Below are 18,253 nucleotides of genomic sequence, written 5' to 3' on the forward strand. Positions count from 1 at the left end.
CTTTGAAGATATAAGGGTTTACGTTATGAATTACAGTATAGACTTACATTTGTGTAACAGTTTCAGAGAGATAAGTGAGAAATGTTGTATCAGACCACAGGTTTGCGTTCAAGTTATTCAAAACTTCTTTGTATAAAAACAAATGCCACATGAAAAATAATTAGCAATCGCAGACATTTTAAATGAAACATCTTTTACCCCGATGTGCTAAGCCACAGTGGCGCAGTGGTTAGAGTGCAATACGGCAGGCTACTTTTGCTGCCTGCCGGCTATCTGCAGTTCAAATCCCACCAGGCTCAAGGTTGACTCAGCCTTCTATCCTTCCGAGGTCGGTAAAATGAGGAGCCAGATTTTTGGGGGCAATTTATGCTTACTCTGTAAACCGCTTAGAGAAGGCACTAAAGCATTATGAAGCCATATATAAGTCTAAGTGCTATTGCTATTTTCCATGTTTATAGATATAAGGGAGAAAGTGATGGTCGTATCTACAAATGCAGCCAGTTTTAACCAGTTTGTTAAAACTCATGAAATTCAGTTTCTTTTTGTCTTAATTAGACACAGACATAGAAGCATAGGGCTGGAAGGGACTTTGGAAATCTTCTAGTCATCTCCCTGTTCAAGGCAGGAGTCCTTCTACCATCCCAGACAAATGCTTATCCAATGTTTTCTTGAAGACCTCCAACAATGGAGCCCCCAAAACAGTGGTGGGTTGCTCCCGGTTCTGTCCGGTTCTATAGAACCGGTAGTAAAAGCGGTGGGAGGCTCCGCCCACCCGCCCAGACGTCATAATTGATAATCTGCGCATGCGCAGAAGCGCACAACTGCTCCCATTGTGAACCGGTAGTAAAGGTAAGTAGAACCCACCCCTGCCCCACAACTCTGGGAGGCAAACTGTTCTGTTGATTAACTGTTTCTACTGTCAAGAAATTTCTCCTTAGTTCCAGGTTGGATCTCCCTTTGATGAGCTTCCAGCCATTGCTCCTTGTCCTACCCTCAGGTGCTTTGGAGTCAACCCCCTCTTCTCTGTGAAAACTCTTTTAAGTTAGTTTGCTCGACTGCCTCTCTCAATCCACTTGTCCTTAATCTCTAATTTCTCTCATCTATCCAAATGTTCTTTCACTGTGACAAATTTCCTCTTGGGTCTGAGGCCAAACTCCAGGTGCACCTCCAGTTCCTTTGGTTCTGCCAACAGTATTCCCAACAAAACTCTTAGATAAATATACAGAAGCTCTCTCCTTGGCTACAACACACGTGCACAGAGATAGCAAAAGGTACCCAGCCACAGACTTCACTGGGAAGTCCAGTCAGGGTTACCTGCTTTATAAAAAGAATTGTTTCATATTGCTTTTACTTGCCGCCTTCGAGCAATACTTGGGGATCAAATTGCACATTAGGCAGACAACTGTATATACATAATAGAGCACAAGTAAACATTAATATTAGTAAAGCACCAGCGTGAAAGTTACAGACCCACATGGAAGCCAAAGAAACTGAAACTTTCTCTTATTTAGGTTCAGAGACCTATTTACTACCATCCCTGCATGAATTACTGTGGAATGATCATATTAATTATTTTGCTTTGATTTAAAGCAAAGTAAAATCAAATTTATTTTGTGTCCTGACCCTTCCCATTACTTTTGGATGTATGGTTCCAGCAAAGCCTTCTGCCTGCCATTCCTCACACACACACACCAACTAAGGTGTATAACCTCTCACTAAGCTGAAATTAGAAAGAAAAGCAGATGTGGATTCTGCTTGATGCAGCTACATTTAGTATCTGGTTCATTTTACATTCCTTATAAAACCAACCATTTTGACAAAGTAGTAAATGAAACTTTCAAAAGCTGTACTGTAGCACCACCTGGTATTTCTTGCTATATTGCAGCTATCCTTCGGTGGGCAACTTCTGCCATCCCAGAAGTGGCTAAATTTTAAGTCCCAGCAGTCTTTGAATGTAATGGTTAGGGTAAGGGGTGCTGAAAGTTGTAGCTCCACAACCTCTGGCCGATTATAAATTCAAATGATGTTAGAATTATTTCTCAAGCAGAAGCCACAAAGGCCCAAATGGTATGAATGCACATTTCAATATGCACTTCCATTTTTATAGCAAATATTCAGTGGTTTAAAGGCTTTCCGTCATATAACCAATGGTTAATGAAGACAGATAGTCACAAATAAAATTTCAATAAGCTAATGGTTTGACTAATAGCTCATTCTCCTCTCCCGACTTAAATGCAAACTGATCAAATTATGAAAGATAAGCAAGTATATTCAGCTCTTGCAGAATTAATCTTTTATTAATTTCAGCAGGGTTCTCATGTTGGGAACTCAGGCTTGTTCTTTCCCATCTGCACTGACAAGATCCTGCACTGCTGATGTTGTTAAATCACAGGAATGAGCATTACTGCAGGAACACCTGCCCACCTATAATCTGTTTCAGTCAAATCAATCCTATTTGCTAGGAATGAGGATTGTAATCAAACACTTCTTGCAGACATCCGTTTGGGAAGGGATACAATTAAGATTCAGGCACCCAGGTTAATTTCTTAAGCCAAGTCTTTTTTTTTTTTTTTTTTTTTTTAGCCTTGGCAACTTTAAGCTAAGTAGATTCTGAGAGTTGAAGTCTACACAACTTAAAGTTGCTAAGGTTGAGGAACATTGTCCTAAGCAAAAAGATAGGCTTCAAACCTTAAATATGTTTGATTGGAAGTAGGCCCCTCTTCTAAATTTTCCTAGGGATATCTGTGGAGGTTAGAAAGGTTGAGGGACAAAACTATCAAGCTGGGTAGTCACAATCAAAGCTTAATCTCTTATTACATGCATGTGGGAGGCATCATACACACATAAACACATCCCCTTTTTAATGAGCTTTAACTGGAGCTTCAGTTTAACTGGAGCTTCAACTGTGCAGGAGCATTTGCCTCTAAGTCCATCATGGATGCAAGTCTATGGAGATTCTCAGTCATCCAGGTCATGGTTGTCCCAAAGGTACATTTTCAAAAGGAAACTGAATTTCTATTTTTCCTTAGCAATGTTTCGCTTCTCATCCAAAAGCTTCTTTCCAAGCATTTTAGATGAGAAGCAAAATGTCTTCGAGGAAAAACAAAGTCCAGTTGCCTTTTGAAAATGTTTTGGGACATTTTCCCAAATGACCTGGATGACTTGATAGACATGCCTCCATGCAGATGCCCCTGACACTTGCTATGAGTCTTTGGGAATTTCCAACCTCAAGAATTACACTAAGATAAGAACAAAGATGAGATATCTTCTCCCCTCTCTTCTGCCTCCCCACTTTTTAATTCTAAAGGACCTTGACAAAAGGAGGACTCCTGCTTTCCCCAGCAACTGCCAGGCTACAGATTCAGCAATCCTCTTGTCCGCTTCCAAGGTTTCTTCCTGGCTCAGAATGAAAATCAGTGGTAAGCCAAGCTGGAGATGAGTAGTTGAAATCTTTTCAGGATCTATTGCAACTTCCACCTGGAGAAGAAACACCAGCAGAAAAAAAATCAACTGAGATGTACTGGAGGTGGATCATCAAATAGACATGATATAGAATAAGGGTCTCCAACCTTGGCAACAGTTGGGAATTCTGGGAGTTGAAGTCCACAAGTCTTAAAGTTGCCAAGGTTGGAGACCCCTGAAATAGAAGAAAAATAAATGAGCAGGACAAACTCTACCACAAAAGCAGTGCTTTTTATGTGGATAGTTTCTAATAAGTATCTTCCCTTGCCAAGACTTTCCTTCCTTGGAAGGAAAGGATGCTGTATTATTTTGGGGCCTTGGTCCTGCTACTCCTTGATGATACTGAAATATGATTTCATTCCACTATTTAAAGACAAAGGCAGAAATTTTAGCACATAGGCTGCATTCACTTTAATCCAATTACAACCCTGAACAACAACAAAAGCTTTTTTCAGAAAGTGAGTCCTGGACCCAAATGCAAATTAAGTACCTCTTTGATATTTTTTGCTACTTGCTAAAAATAACCATAAATAGGTCTTTTTCAAAAATTGCTAAATGTGGTGAAACAGAACATATTTCCATCCATCCCTCATCGCTTTTCTTTCTTGCACCTTTCCCCACATTAGAGCTTTTTGCAAAGATCTGGGTCTTTGCATAAGGTGCCCGAAATAGGATAATCTGAGCCTGATCATTTGTGCCTCAGATAAGAACTCTGGGTTTATTTGATCAATGATTCATTTGTTTGTTTTCTTGGTTGTTCATGATATTTTCAGGATTCTTTTTTTTTTTTGTTTACATTTATATCCCGCCCTTCTCCGAAGACTCAGGGCGGCTTACAGTGTATAAGACCTTATTTATATATATACTTATATACAGTGTATAATTTCAACACCTAAGTTCAGGAGTGTCAATACTCTTTCTTATCTTGCTTCTTCAAAGTCCAACATTTGCTTCTGTACAGCATCACAGGTAATACCATGGCTTATATGAGTCTGATCTTTGTACGTATAGATACTTCATGGCATATATATATATACAGTATATAGGCAATCCTCAACTTACAACCACAACTGACCCCAAATTTATGTTGCTAAGTGGGACATTTGTTCAGTGAATTTTGCACCATGTTACAACCTTTCTAGCCACAGGTGTTAAGTGAATCGTTGCAGTTGTTAAGTTAGTAACATGGTTGTTAAGTGAAGATCTCTAGAGGTGATCACATGACCCCAGGACCTTGCAACCGTCATAAATATGAACCAGTTGCCAAACATCCAAATGTTGATCATGTGACCAGGGGGGAGGCTACAATGGTCATAAGTGTGAAAAATGGTCATAAGTCACATTTTTTCAGTGTAGTTGTAACTTTGAATGGTCACTAAATGAACTGTGTTTGTGTGTATGTGTATATGTGTGTGTGTATCTATGTGTCTATCTATCAATCTGAAGGGACCAGGGTGCCTCTGAAGGTCAGTGCTCTAAGCACTAAGAACCCAGCACAAATCTAAGCCTGTATGCACACCAATAGTGAAAATACCCTGCACAGTGTCTCTTGGCAGAGAAGGTTAATTTTCATAGACGTTGGGGTGGCTCTTTTTTTTTTTTTGGCAGGGCAATAAGGGTCTCTAATATCATTAAACCCAAGTGTGAGGAAAAAGACAGCAGCTAAAATGTTAAGGCCAGTTGTGTGACCTTCTCCAATACAGTTGGCCTGGCTGTTTGCCAAAACTTAAAACACCCTCCCATCCCCCCTCCCTGCTAAAGCTTCTTTCTTAAAACAATTGTGGTCTTTGCCTTTCATTGTGCCAATCGACTTTAGAAGTCTGTGTGTGTGTGTGTGTGTGTGTGTGTGTGTGTGTGTGAGAGAGAGAGAGAGAGAGAGAGAGAGAGGGAGGGAGTGCAAAAGGGGGAAGGAGGATTCCCAGCTCTAAACAAAGGGAAATCCCGGAATGCCAGCGCGAAAGGCACGTTCCTCCTCCCTTGCTCAAAAGCCCCAACATGATATTGGAATTGGATGCCATTATATACCTGCTGAGGGGATAATTTGAATAACTTGAAAGATATAAAAGCTCTAAACATATTTGTTTAAAAATCTAAAATCTATACTTAAAATAAATGAATATAAAGTAATAAAGTTCTTTAAAGTTGTAATTCACTTTGCTGCTGAAAAAGAAAAGAAGCTTAACACCTTAAATGGTATTTATTAACTGAAATATCATCAAATCAAATATATAATGAGGTATATTATAATGACCTTTGTTTTCAGAAAGAAGCATGATGGAAGTTTTTCAATAAAGGGGAAATATAGAAAAAACTTAGTGTCATGCTCATATATCATCTTTACAGATGTTGTTAACACTATACTATGGCAGCATATGATGGTACAATGTTTCAATCAATTTCAGGATGAAAAACTCATCAATGAGGAGGAGGAGTATAATTTATTAACCTTGTATGATATCAGTTTCTCAAGGACTCTAGAAGGACCCGAGGAAGAAATCTCTGCCCCCTCCCCACTTTCCCTTTCCAACCCAGCCTTCCAAGGGGACCTTTGAGGGAGAAATCTCTGCCCCCTCCCCACTTTCCCTTTCCAAGGCAGCCTTCCAAGAGGACCTCTCGAAAAGAGCGAAAGCTTTCTCCTGGCCGTTTTACCACCACTACACCCTCCACGCTCAGATTGCCGGCTGGGGATGATGGGCGCTGCAGTGCGATCTCGGGAGAGACTAGGGGGGAAGAAAGAATGACTGTTTCGCCACACCCTAGGATTGGGGAAAACATTGACCCCCCCCCTTAGTTGCGGGAGAAGGGTTGCGCTTCAAAGCGGTCGCCTCCATCCATCAATCCATCCTTCCTTCCTTACTTCCATCCATCCATCCTTTTTTTTTTCCCAGCGAGCGGTGCGTGTGTGTGACATGCAAGCAAGACGTCTCACGGGGCGTGTGTGTGTGTGTTTGTGGTGGGGGTCTCGTCCCAGCCACCCACCCACTCGCTCCCTTTCCCTCTTCGGAGCGTGGGCTGTTCCCGTTCGCCCTGGCCTCCGTCCTCCGATCTCCTGCGCTGGGAGCGGCGCGAGCCAGCAACGGCGGCACCGCGGACTTTGGCAAGGAGGAAGGTGGGAGGGAAGCGGAGCTGCCGGCTGTGGGGGGGTTGAGGGGCGTGCAAGAGGAGTGAGCGTGGAAAGGCCTTTTTGTGTGTGTGTGTGTGTGCGTGTGTGTGCGCGCCTGTGTGCCCTAGGTGCCGCTTTCACCGTTCGGCTGATTGGGACCGGCTTGGCTTGGGTCCGCGCGGCGGGGCGGGGGAGCCGCCAGCCTTCTCGGCCGACGCTTTCACCGTTCGGGGAAACCCTCCCTCCCTCAGCCGAGAAGGCTGGCGGCTCCCCGCCCCGCTGACCTGTTAAGCGGTCCCAATCCAGCCGAACGGTGAAAGCGGAGCGGCGCTCGGCATGTCGCTTTCACCGTTCGGCTGGACTGGGACCAGTGGGAGGGAAGCGGAGCTGCCGGCTGTGGCGCTCCGCTCGGAGCCGGACCCGGAGCCGCCGCCGCCGCCGCCTGGAAGAGGGAGGAGGTGACCTTCACGCGCGGAGAGGGTGGGGGATGGTGGGGTTGAGGGGCGTGCAAGAGGGGCGGGCGTGGGGGGAGAGGGGGGGGCGGGCTCCTCTTGCACGCCCCCCCACCCCCCCCCCCCGCCCGCAGCTCCCCCTCCCTCCCTAGGGCACACAGGCGCGCACACGCACACACACACAAAAGGCCTTTCCACGCTCACTCCTCTTGCACGCCTCAACCCCCACAGCCGGCAGCTCCGCTTCCTCCCTAGGGCACAGGCGCGCACACACGCACACACACACAAAAGGCCTTTCCACGCTCACTCCTCTTGCACGCCTCAACCCCCACAGCCGGCAGCTCCGCTTCCTCCCTAGGGCACACAGGCGCACACAAGCACACACACACAAAAGGCCTTTCCACGCTCACTCCTCTTGCACGCCTCAACCCCCACAGCCGGCAGCTCCGCTTCCTCCCACCTTCCTCCTTGCCAAAGTCCGCGGTGCCCGGCCATTCGCTGGCTCGCTCGCTCCCAGCGCAGGAGATCGGAGGACGGAGGCCAGGCGAACGGGAACACTGCACCACCAGGGCTTCCCGCGCCAATGCACAGCCCGCCAAGTTTGCGCCGTCCGCCCACCAGACACGGGAATGGGGCCGGCCTGGGCGACAAATCATGAGACCTCGGGCCCGCTCCCGTCCCTCCCATGGAGTCCGTCGTACCCCTCCTGTGCGGGGTTCCCGAAGACGTAGACTCGAGTATAAGCCGAGGGGACGTTTTTCAGCACAAAAAACGTGCTGAAAAACTCGGCTTATACTCGAGTATATACGGTAAGTAGATTCTGAGAGTTGAAGTCTACACAACTTAAAGTTGCTAAGGTTGAGGAACATTGTCCTAAGCAAAAAGATAGGCTTCAAACCTTAAATATGTTTGATTGGAAGTAGGCCCCTCTTCTAAATTTTCCTAGGGATATCTGTGGAGGTTAGAAAGGTTGAGGGACAAAACTATCAAGCTGGGCAGTCACAATCAAAGCTTAATCTCTTATTACATGCATGTGGGAGGCATCATACACACATAAACACATCCCCTTTTTAATGAGCTTTAACTGGAGCTTCAGTTTAACTGGAGCTTCAACTGTGCAGGAGCGTTTGCCTCTAAGTCCATCATGGACGCAAGTCTATGGAGATTCTCAGTCATCCAGGTCATGGTTGTCCCAAAGGTACATTTTCAAAAGGAAACTGGATTTCTATTTTTCCTTAGCAATGTTTCGCTTCTCATCCAAAAGCTTCTTTCCAAGCATTTTAGATGAGAAGCAAAATGTCTTCGAGGAAAAACAAAATCCAGTTGCCTTTTGAAAATGTTTTGGGACATTTTCCCAAATGACCTGGATGACTGAGAATCTAGATAGACATGCCTCCTGACACTTGCTATGAGTCTTTGGGAATTTCCAACCTCAAGAATTACACTGAGATAAGAACAAAGATGAGATAACAGTTTAACAGTGAGTGCCATACCATGTGCACTAAACCAACAGGTGGCAAGAAAGTAGGGGCAGTCAACACAGGTTATGTAGACAGTAAACACAAGATCAATCCAAATGGACTCAAATGTCTATACACCAATGTCTATACACCAATGCACAGAGTATGAGGAATAAACAGGGTGAATTAGAATTCCAAGTAAATGAGGGTAGATATGATATTGTTGCCATTACGGAAACTTGGTGGGATGAAACTGACAAATGGAACATACAGCTAGAGGGATATAAATTATTTAAAAGAAATAGACCAAATAAAAGAGGAGGTGGAGTTGCACTATATATAAGAAATAACTACATCTCTACAGAAATAGAGCACAACAATGATGAAAATCATCTTGAATGTATTTGGGTCAATATAAAAGGGGTGAAAAACGATATTGCCATAGGTCTATACTATAGGCCACCCAACCAAACAGAGGAAGTAGATGAACTTTTGCTAGTCAGCTAACTAAGGTATGTAGGAAGCACATCACAGTAGTAATGGGGATTTTAACTACCCTGACATCAACTGGGAAACAAACTCTGCACCAAGTGGAAGATCCAACAGGTTCCTAACAAACCTAGCAGACAACTTTGTTTCCCAAAAATAGAGAAGGCGACAAGGATCAGCCATATTGGACTTAATTCTCACTAACAGAGATGAAATGATAGAAGGTGTTGAAGCTACAGGAACCTTGGGGCAAGTGACCACGCAATATTGGAATTCAACATTAAGCAAATACAAGTAGTAGAACAAAGTCAAACTAGAGTCTTGGACTTTAAGAGAGCTAATTTCAATAAACTTAGAGAGATCTTGAGAAGGATTCAATGGATGAGAATCCTCAGGGGGAAAACAACTCAAGAAGCTTGGGAAATTTTGAAAAGTGAGATTATAAAAGCACAGTCTAACACAATACCAATGAAGAAGAAAAATAGTAGATCACAAAAGAAACCAGCATGGATGCATAAAGAACTATCTGACAAATTGAAAGACAAAAGGACAAATATAAAAAGTGGAAAGAGGGCAAATAACTAAGGCAGAATATCAGCAACAGCCCGAGCCTGTAAAGATGAAGTGAGGAAAGCTAAGGCTCACAATGAACAAAGGCTAGCGACAAAAGTAAAAATAATAAAAAGCTTCTTCCAACATGTTAAAAACAAGAAAAAAGTCAAGGAAACAATTGGCCCATTGCTGGGAGAAAGTGGCAAGAAGATGACAAGCAACAGGGGGAAAGCAGGTCTACTTAACTCATATTTTGCATCTGTCTTTACACAAAAGGAAAAACAATCCAACCTATCAAAAACAGCACTACAAAAAACAGATTAGAAACACAAGTTAAAATAGGGAAGAAAATGGTAAGTGAACACCTGTCTACCCTAGACGAGTTCGAATCACCAGGACCGGATGGATTACACCCCAAGGTTCTGAAGGAACTGGCAGACGTGATCTCAGAACCACTGAACTATATCTTTCAAAGATCCTGGAGCACAGAGGAGCTGCCAGAGGACTGGAAAAGAGCTGATGTAGTTCCCATCTTCAAAAAGGAAAAACAGATCCAGGAAACTACAGACCTATCAGTCTGACCTCAATACCGGGAAGATTCTGGAAAAGATAATCAAGCAACGAATCACCGAACACCTAGAAGCAAACAAAGTAATAACCAAAAGCCAACATGGGTTTGTCAAAACAGATCATGCCAGACTAATCTTATCGCATTCTTTGACAAAATGACAAAATTAGTAGACCAGAGGAATGCTGTTGATATAATTTACTTGGACTTCAGTAAAGCATTTGATAAAGTAGACCATAACCTACTACTAGATAAAGTAGAAAATGTGGGTTAGACAGCACCACCACCAGATGGATTCATAACTGGCTGACCAACCGCACTCAACGTGTAGTCCTCAACGGAACTACATCCACATGGAGGGAAGTATGCAGTGGAGTACCCCAAGGCTCTGTTTTAGGCCCAGTACTCTTCAACATCTTCATCAATGACTTGGACGAGGGGATAGATGGGGAACTTATCAAATTTGCAGATGACACCAAGCTGGCAGGAATAGCCAACACTCCAGAAGATAGGCTCAAGTTACAGAAAGATCTTGACAGACTTGAACATTGGGCGCTATCTAACAAAATGAAATTCAACAGTGAAAAAAGTAAGGTTCTACATTTAGGCCAAAAACAAAATGCACCAGTACCGTATATGTGGTACCTTGCTCAATAGTAGTACCTGTGAGAGGGATCTTGGAGTCCTAGTGGATAACCATCTAGATATGAGCCAGCAGTGTGCAGCAGCTGTTAAAAAAGCCAACACAGTTCTGGGCTGCATAAACAGAGGGATAGAATCAAGATCACGTGAAGTGCTAGTACCACTTTATAATGCCTTGGTAAGGCCACACTTGGAATATTGCATCCAGTTTTGGTCGCCACGATGTAAAAAAGATGTTGAGACTCTAGAAAGAGTGCAGAGAAGAGCAACAAAGATGATTAGGGGACTGGAGGATAAAACATATGAAGAACGGTTGCAGGAACTGGGTATGTCTAGTTTAACAAAAGAAGGACTAGGGAGACATGATAGCAGTGTTCCAATATCTCAGGGGCTGCCACAGAGAAGTGGGAGTTGGGCTGTTCTCCAGAGCACCTGAGGGTAGAACAAGAAGCAATGGGTGGAAACTGATCAAGGAAAGAAGCAACTTAGAACTAAGGAGAAATTTCCTGACAGTTAGAACAATTAATAAGTGGAACGACTTGCCTTCAGAAGTTGTGAATGCTCCAACACTGGAAATTTTTAAGAAAATGTTGGATAACCATCTGACTGAGATGGTGTAGGGTTTCCTGCCTGGGCAGGGGGTTGGACTAGAAGGCCTCCAAGGTCCCTTCCAACTCTGATGTTATGTTATGTTATGTTATGTTATATGTTCTCCCCTCTCTTCTGCCTCCCCACTTTTTAATTCTAAAGGACCTTGACAAAAGGAGGACTCCTGCTTTCCCCAGCAACTGCCAGGCTACAGATTCAGCAATCCTCTTGTCCGCTTCCAAGGTTTCTTCCTGGCTCAGAATGAAAATCAGTGGTAAGCCAAGCTGGAGATGAGTAGTTGAAATCTTTTCAGGATCTATTGCAACTTCCACCTGGAGAAGAAACACCAGCAGAAAAAAAATCAACTGAGATGTACTGGAGGTGGATCATCAAATAGACATGATATAGAACAAGGGTCTCAGTTGGGAATTCTGGGAGTTGAAGTCCACAAGTCTTAAAGTTGCCAAGGTTGGAGACCCCTGATATAGAAGAAAAATAAATGAGCAGGACAAACTCTACCACAAAAGCAGTGCTTTTTATGTGGATAGTTTCTAATAAGTATCTTCCCTTGCCAAGACTTTCCTTCCTTGGAAGGAAAGGATGCTGTATTATTTTGGGGCCTTGGTCCTGCTACTCCTTGATGATACTGAAATATGATTTCATTCCACTATTTAAAGACAAAGGCAGAAATTTTAGCACATAGGCTGCATTCACTTTAATCCAATTACAACCCTGAACAACAAAAGCTTTTTTCAGAAAGTGAGTCCTGGACCCAAATGCAAATTAAGTACCTCTTTGATATTTTTTGCTACTTGCTAAAAATAACCATAAATAGGTCTTTTTCAAAAATTGCTAAATGTGGTGAAACAGAACATATTTCCATCCATCCCTCATCGCTTTTCTTTCTTGCACCTTTCCCCATATTAGAGCTTTTTGCAAAGATCTGGGTCTTTGCATAAGGTGCCCGAAATAGGATAATCTGAGCCTGATCATTTGTGCCTCAGATAAGAACTCTGGGTTTATTTGATCAATGATTCATTTGTTTGTTTTCTTGGTTGTTCATGATATTTTCAGGATTCTTTTTTTTTTGGTTTACATTTATATCCCGCCCTTCTCCGAAGACTCAGGGCGGCTTACAGTGTATAAGGCAACACCTTATTTATATATATACTTATATACAGTGTATAATTTCAACACCTAAGTTCAGGAGTGTCAATATTCTTTCTTATCTTGCTTCTTCAAAGTCCAACATTTGCTTCTGTACAGCATCACAGGTAATACCATGGCTTATATGAGTCTGATCTTTGTACGTATAGATACTTCATGGCATATATATATATACAGTATATAGGCAATCCTCAACTTACAACCACAACTGACCCCAAATTTATGTTGCTAAGTGGGACATTTGTTCAGTGAATTTTGCACCATGTTACAACCTTTCTAGCCACAGGTGTTAAGTGAATCGTTGCAGTTGTTAAGTTAGTAACATGGTTGTTAAGTGAAGATCTCTAGAGGTGATCACATGACCCCAGGACCTTGCAACCGTCATAAATATGAACCAGTTGCCAAACATCCAAATGTTGATCATGTGACCAGGGGGGAGGCTACAATGGTCATAAGTGTGAAAATGGTCATAAGTCACGTTTTTTCAGTGTAGTTGTAACTTTGAATGGTCACTAAATGAACTGTGTTTGTGTGTATGTGTATATGTGTGTGTGTATCTATGTGTCTATCTATCAATCTGAAGCATAGCAAACAAAAGCAAACATATGAAGAACAGTTGCAGGAACTCGGTATGTCTAGTTTAATGAAAAGAAGGACTAGGGGAGACATGATAGCAGTGTTTCAATATCTCAGGGGTTGCCACAAAAAAAAGAGAGTCAGACTATTCTCCAAAGCACCTGAGGGTAGAACAAGAAGCAATGGGTAGAAACTAATCAAGGAGAGAAGCAACCTAGAACTAAGGAGAAATTTCCTGACAGTTAGAACAATTAATCAGTGGAACAACTTGCCTCTAGAAGTTGTGAATGCTCCAACACTGGAAGTTTTTAAGAAGATGTTGGATAACCACTTGTCTGAAATGGTGTAGGGTTTCCTGCCTAAGGGGGGGGTTGGACTAGAAGACCTCCAAGGTCCCTTCCACCTCTGTTATTCTATTCTATTCTATTCTATTCTATTCTATTCTATTCTATTCTATTCTATTCTATTCTATCGAATAAATAAGGGGAGGGTATACAGCCTTGTCTTATTTCTTTGCCAACCTGGAACCAATCTAGTTTGCCATGTTCTGTCCATATCACGGCTTCCTAATCTTATATAAGTTTTTCAGGAGGTCAGTGAGATATTCTGGAGTTCCTATTTTTGTAAGCACATTCCATAGCTTGATGCGATCGGCACAAATGAAAGTCTTTTATTAATCAATGAAGCACTTACTGATTTCTTTTAGGTTATTTTTTCACTTTCTCAATTATCCAGCATGTATTAGCAATAATGTTTCAATTAGGGGAATGAATAATTACACTTTAAAACATCATAGGCAATATTTCAGATGATAATAAGCTTTTATTTTAAGGTTATCTCATTTCTTACTTATACTCTTCCTCCTGGCATAGTGTCTTTGTCATTGCTCATTCACTTAGATCAGCTAATTATAAACAATTAAAATATTATTTATTGGGAAAGATTGTGAGGAGGTTTGAGAAAGAAATAGGAAGAATGCGAGCCATTAACAATTCAAAGATGGAATGGGGTGAATTAGTAGTTTATCTCAATCCAATTTACTATTACTTAGGAAGAAAAGACTTAAATTGAAACAGAAACTGAAATCTGAACCGGTTTACTACCGGTTTGCTGGCTGCGCATACATGCTGTGCGCCAAACATGTGTTGCACACGCGCATGCGCAGTGCGCACCATGCACCAAATGTGAGATGCCCGCACGCAGTGCACACCAAAAGGAGGCATGGGGTAAGTAGAACAGCGGGGTGATGGTGTGATCAGCTGTGGCGCGCAATCTTTTTTTTTTTTACTTTTAAAAGCATTTTTTACAATCTATTTGGCCGAATAGGCAAAATTAAAGCTGCAAAATTGACTGCACTGATTGGAATATTTTTGAAGATCCCTCTGCAGACCTGGATGAACTCACAGATACTGCAACATCGTATGTCAGCTTTTGTGAAGACCTATGTGTACCGACAAGGAACTTGCGAATATACAATAACAACAAACTTTGGTTCACAGGTAAACTTAAGCAGCTACGTCGTTCCAAAGAGGAAGCCTACAGAAAAGGTGATAAAATGCTGTGCAATCAGGCCAGAAATATATTAACAAGGGAGATCAGAGCAGCAAAAAGAAGCTAAAGTTCTCAACGAATGAACCAGCAAACAGGTGGAAAACTCTTAAAAATATCACCGGTTATGGCAAACCTCCTTCCCAGGCTGAAGGAAATCAACAACTGGCAGATGACCTGAACGTGTTTTACTGCAGGTTTGAAAGGAAACTACAGCCACCTATCTCCACAACCCCCATCTCAGACACACCAACAACAGCCAAGCCTCCTACAACTGACCCCATTTCATTGGGTTCACAACCTCTAGTGATCACAGAAAAGAAAGTGCAGGACCTATTTCACAGACAAAAGCCAGGAAAAGCTCCAGGCCCAGACAAGATAACTCCTTCTTGCTTAAAAGTCTGTGCTGACCAATTGGCCCCCATCTTCACCCATATTTTCAATAACTCACTAAAGATCTGCTATGTTCCTTCTTGCTTCAAACGCTCTACCATCATCCCAGTGCCGAAGAAGCCCACCATCAAGGAACTGAATGACTACAGACCAGTTGCTCTAACATCTGTAGTCATGAAAACCTTTGAAAGGCTAGTGCTTTCCTACCTGAAATCCATCATGGATCCGCTGTTAGACCCCTTGCAATTTGCATACCGAGCAAATAGATCAACAGATGATGCTGTTAATATGGCTCTGCACTACATCCTACAACATCTTGAGTCTCCAAAGACCTATGCAAGGGTCCTTTTTGTAGACTTTAGTTCAGCATTCAATACCATCATTCCAGACATTCTTCTAACTAAGCTAAACCAGCTACAGGTACCGGAAAAGACTTGTAAGTGGATCACAAGCTTCCTAACAAACAGGAAGCAGCAGGTGAAGCTAAGCAGAATCACATCAGATACCTGTACAATTAGCACAGAGGGTCCCCCAAGGCTGTGTGCTCTCCCCACTTCTCTTCTCTCTGTATACCAATGACTGCATCTCTAACGATCCATTTGTTAAACTACTGAAGTTTGCAGATGACACAACAGTGATCGGTCTCATTTGAGACAATGATGAATCCACATACAGATGGGAGGTTGAACAATTAACCTTGTGGTGTGATCAGAACAATCTGGAACTGAACACACTCAAAACTGTAGAAATGGTGGTAGACTTTAGGATAAATCCTTCCATACTTCCACCTCTCACAATACTAGACAACACATATCAACAGTAGAAACCTTCAAATTTCTAGGTTCTACCATATCGCAAGATCTAAAATGGACAGCTAACATCAAAAACGTCATCAAAAAAGCACAACAAAGAATGTTCTTTCTGCGCCAACTCAGAAAGCTCAAACTGCCCAAGGCGCTGCTGGTCCAAATCTACAGAGGAATTCTTGAGTCTGTCATCTACACCTCTATAACTGTCTAGTTTGGTTCTGCAACCTAGCAAGACAGACACAGACTTCAGAGGATAATTAGAAGTGCAGAAAAAATAATTGCTACCAACCTGCCTTCCACTGAGGATCTGTACACTGCACAAATCAAAAAGAGGGCTGTGAAAATACTTACAGATACCTCAAATCCTGGACATAAACTGTTTCAACTTCTACCCTCAAAATGACGCTATAGAGCACTGCACACTAGAACAATTAGACACAAGAACTGTTTTTTCCCGAACGCCATCACTCTGCTAAACAAATAATTCCCTCAACACTGTCAAACTATTTACTAAATCTGCACTACTTAATCTTCTCATCGTTCCCATGACCCATCTCCTTCCACTTATGACTGTAACTTTGTTGCTTGTATCCTTATGATTTATATTCATATTGATTGTTTCCTGATTGCTTATTTGGAGCCTATGACTATCATTAAGTGTTGTATCATTAAGTGTTAAATTTGTACCCTATGACTGTCATTAAGTATTGTACCTTAGAATTCTTGATGAACGTATCTTTTCTTTTATGTACACTGAGAGCATATGCACCAAGACAAATTCCTTGTGTGTCCAATCACACTTGGCCAATAAAAAAAAAGTTCTATTCTATTCTAAAAAAATGCTTTTAAAGGGGAAAAAAAGGCTCTGACGATCGCACGGCTCAGCTGTGACTGTCAGAGCCTTTTTTTTAACCTTTTAAAAACATTTTTTACAACCTATTCCTACCATTTGAGCGAGAAAAGCGATTGAGTGGGCATGGGCGGGGGTGGGCAGGAATTTTTGCTACTGGTTCTCTGAACCACCCGCCGCCATTGGCCAATCCAGTCTGAACCGGAAGCATTTCACCCCCGGACTAGAGTGATAAGATTAGAAGCAGCCCCTCACCCAAGATCCAACACAGGACGAAACCCATTAGCCACAGTATGAATTGCCCAACACCCTTTCAGAACACAAGCCCCTTCACTGCACCACCCTCAGAACAGTTCAAACTTCAAAGTCACAGAAACCTATAAAGATCCATCCGCTCATTCAACCATTTGTTCAGCTGACCCAGAACTGCACCCCGTCTTTGTGGTTCTGTTCAATAAACTTTCTAATCCGCCTCCATGTTATTTCCAGCTTCTTTCTCCCAGCTTGGAATTGAACCAGATGGATTTTTCTTTCCACAGCCCGATTCTGTTTTCTACCTCAAATCAGGGCATTTTAGAAGTCTTTCTTGCTTCCTTGATCCTGCCATGCTATGAGAGATCTGATAATAACATTACATGCACAGATAGCGTAAAACTTCAGTTGATTCTGCTCAGTGATAAAATCAACAAAGCTCCTTTTCTGTGTTTAACCACAGAATAATTGTCACAATGACAACCGGTGCTTTGTTTTGCTTTCCTCAGCTTCAAAACACTAGGAATGATGTAAGCAACAGCATACATTTATCTATTTCTATATCTGCAATGTGGGCTAAAAACAACTACAGCATAGTCCTTGATATGCAACCATAACAGAGACTGCCTGTTATGATCGTATATCGTAATGATTGTAAAGCACATCAGTCAAGTGGCCGACACAATTTTATTACCTTGTATTCAGTGGTCATTAAGCAAATATGACAGTCATAAAATGAGCACAGGAGTTGTTAAGCAAACCCATCGTTCGCTCAGGTGCACCTTTGCCAAAAACTGGAAGTAACTTCCAGTTTTCGGCAAAACCGTCATCAAATGCCGTCCCATGACCACGAAACACTGCAAATGGCCAAAAATGTGGTCATATTACCGAGTGCCCAAAGGGCTGTCACTTAACCACAGGGGGTATTTGTGGCCTATCAGAGGAGGAGGAGGAGGCATGGGAGTCAGGGTCAGCATCAAGGCAACCTGAGAGCTCCGAGGGGGAAGAACAGGGGTGAATTGCTCCCGGTTCGGACCAGATCGCCTGATCCGGTAGCGATGGTGGCTGGTGGTTCGGAGAACTGGTAGCAAAAATCCCTGCCCTCCCCTTCCCCTAGCATGCCCAGCTGAGCTGCGCGATCATCAGTGGTTTTTTTTACTTTTAAAAGCATTTTTTCTTCTGCCGAAAACTGCTTTTAAAAGTAAAAGAAAAAAGCCTCTGATGATTACGCGGCTCAGCTGGGATTGTCAGAACCTTTTCAAAGCATTTTTTTTACAACCTCTTCAGCTGAAGAGGCTGTAAAGAAAAAGCTTTTAAAGGGTTCTGGCGATCAGGCAACTCA

At 42.5% G+C, this 18,253-nt stretch overlaps 1 protein-coding gene across 1 annotated transcript in view; it reads right to left on the reverse strand.

Moving 5' to 3' along the window:
* Positions 1-18,253, reverse strand: part of TXNDC16 (thioredoxin domain containing 16) — a 66,195-nt gene that overhangs the window by 29,540 nt on the left and 18,402 nt on the right. Inside the window, exon 9 of the mRNA XM_058163070.1 lies at positions 11,482-11,648. Within this exon, the coding sequence (XP_058019053.1) occupies positions 11,482-11,648 (167 nt within the window). The remainder of the gene's footprint in view (positions 1-11,481; positions 11,649-18,253) is intronic.

The sequence above is a fragment of the Ahaetulla prasina genome, chromosome 1 (assembly GCF_028640845.1).
Source record: "Ahaetulla prasina isolate Xishuangbanna chromosome 1, ASM2864084v1, whole genome shotgun sequence".
NCBI classification, from domain to species: domain Eukaryota; kingdom Metazoa; phylum Chordata; class Lepidosauria; order Squamata; family Colubridae; genus Ahaetulla; species Ahaetulla prasina.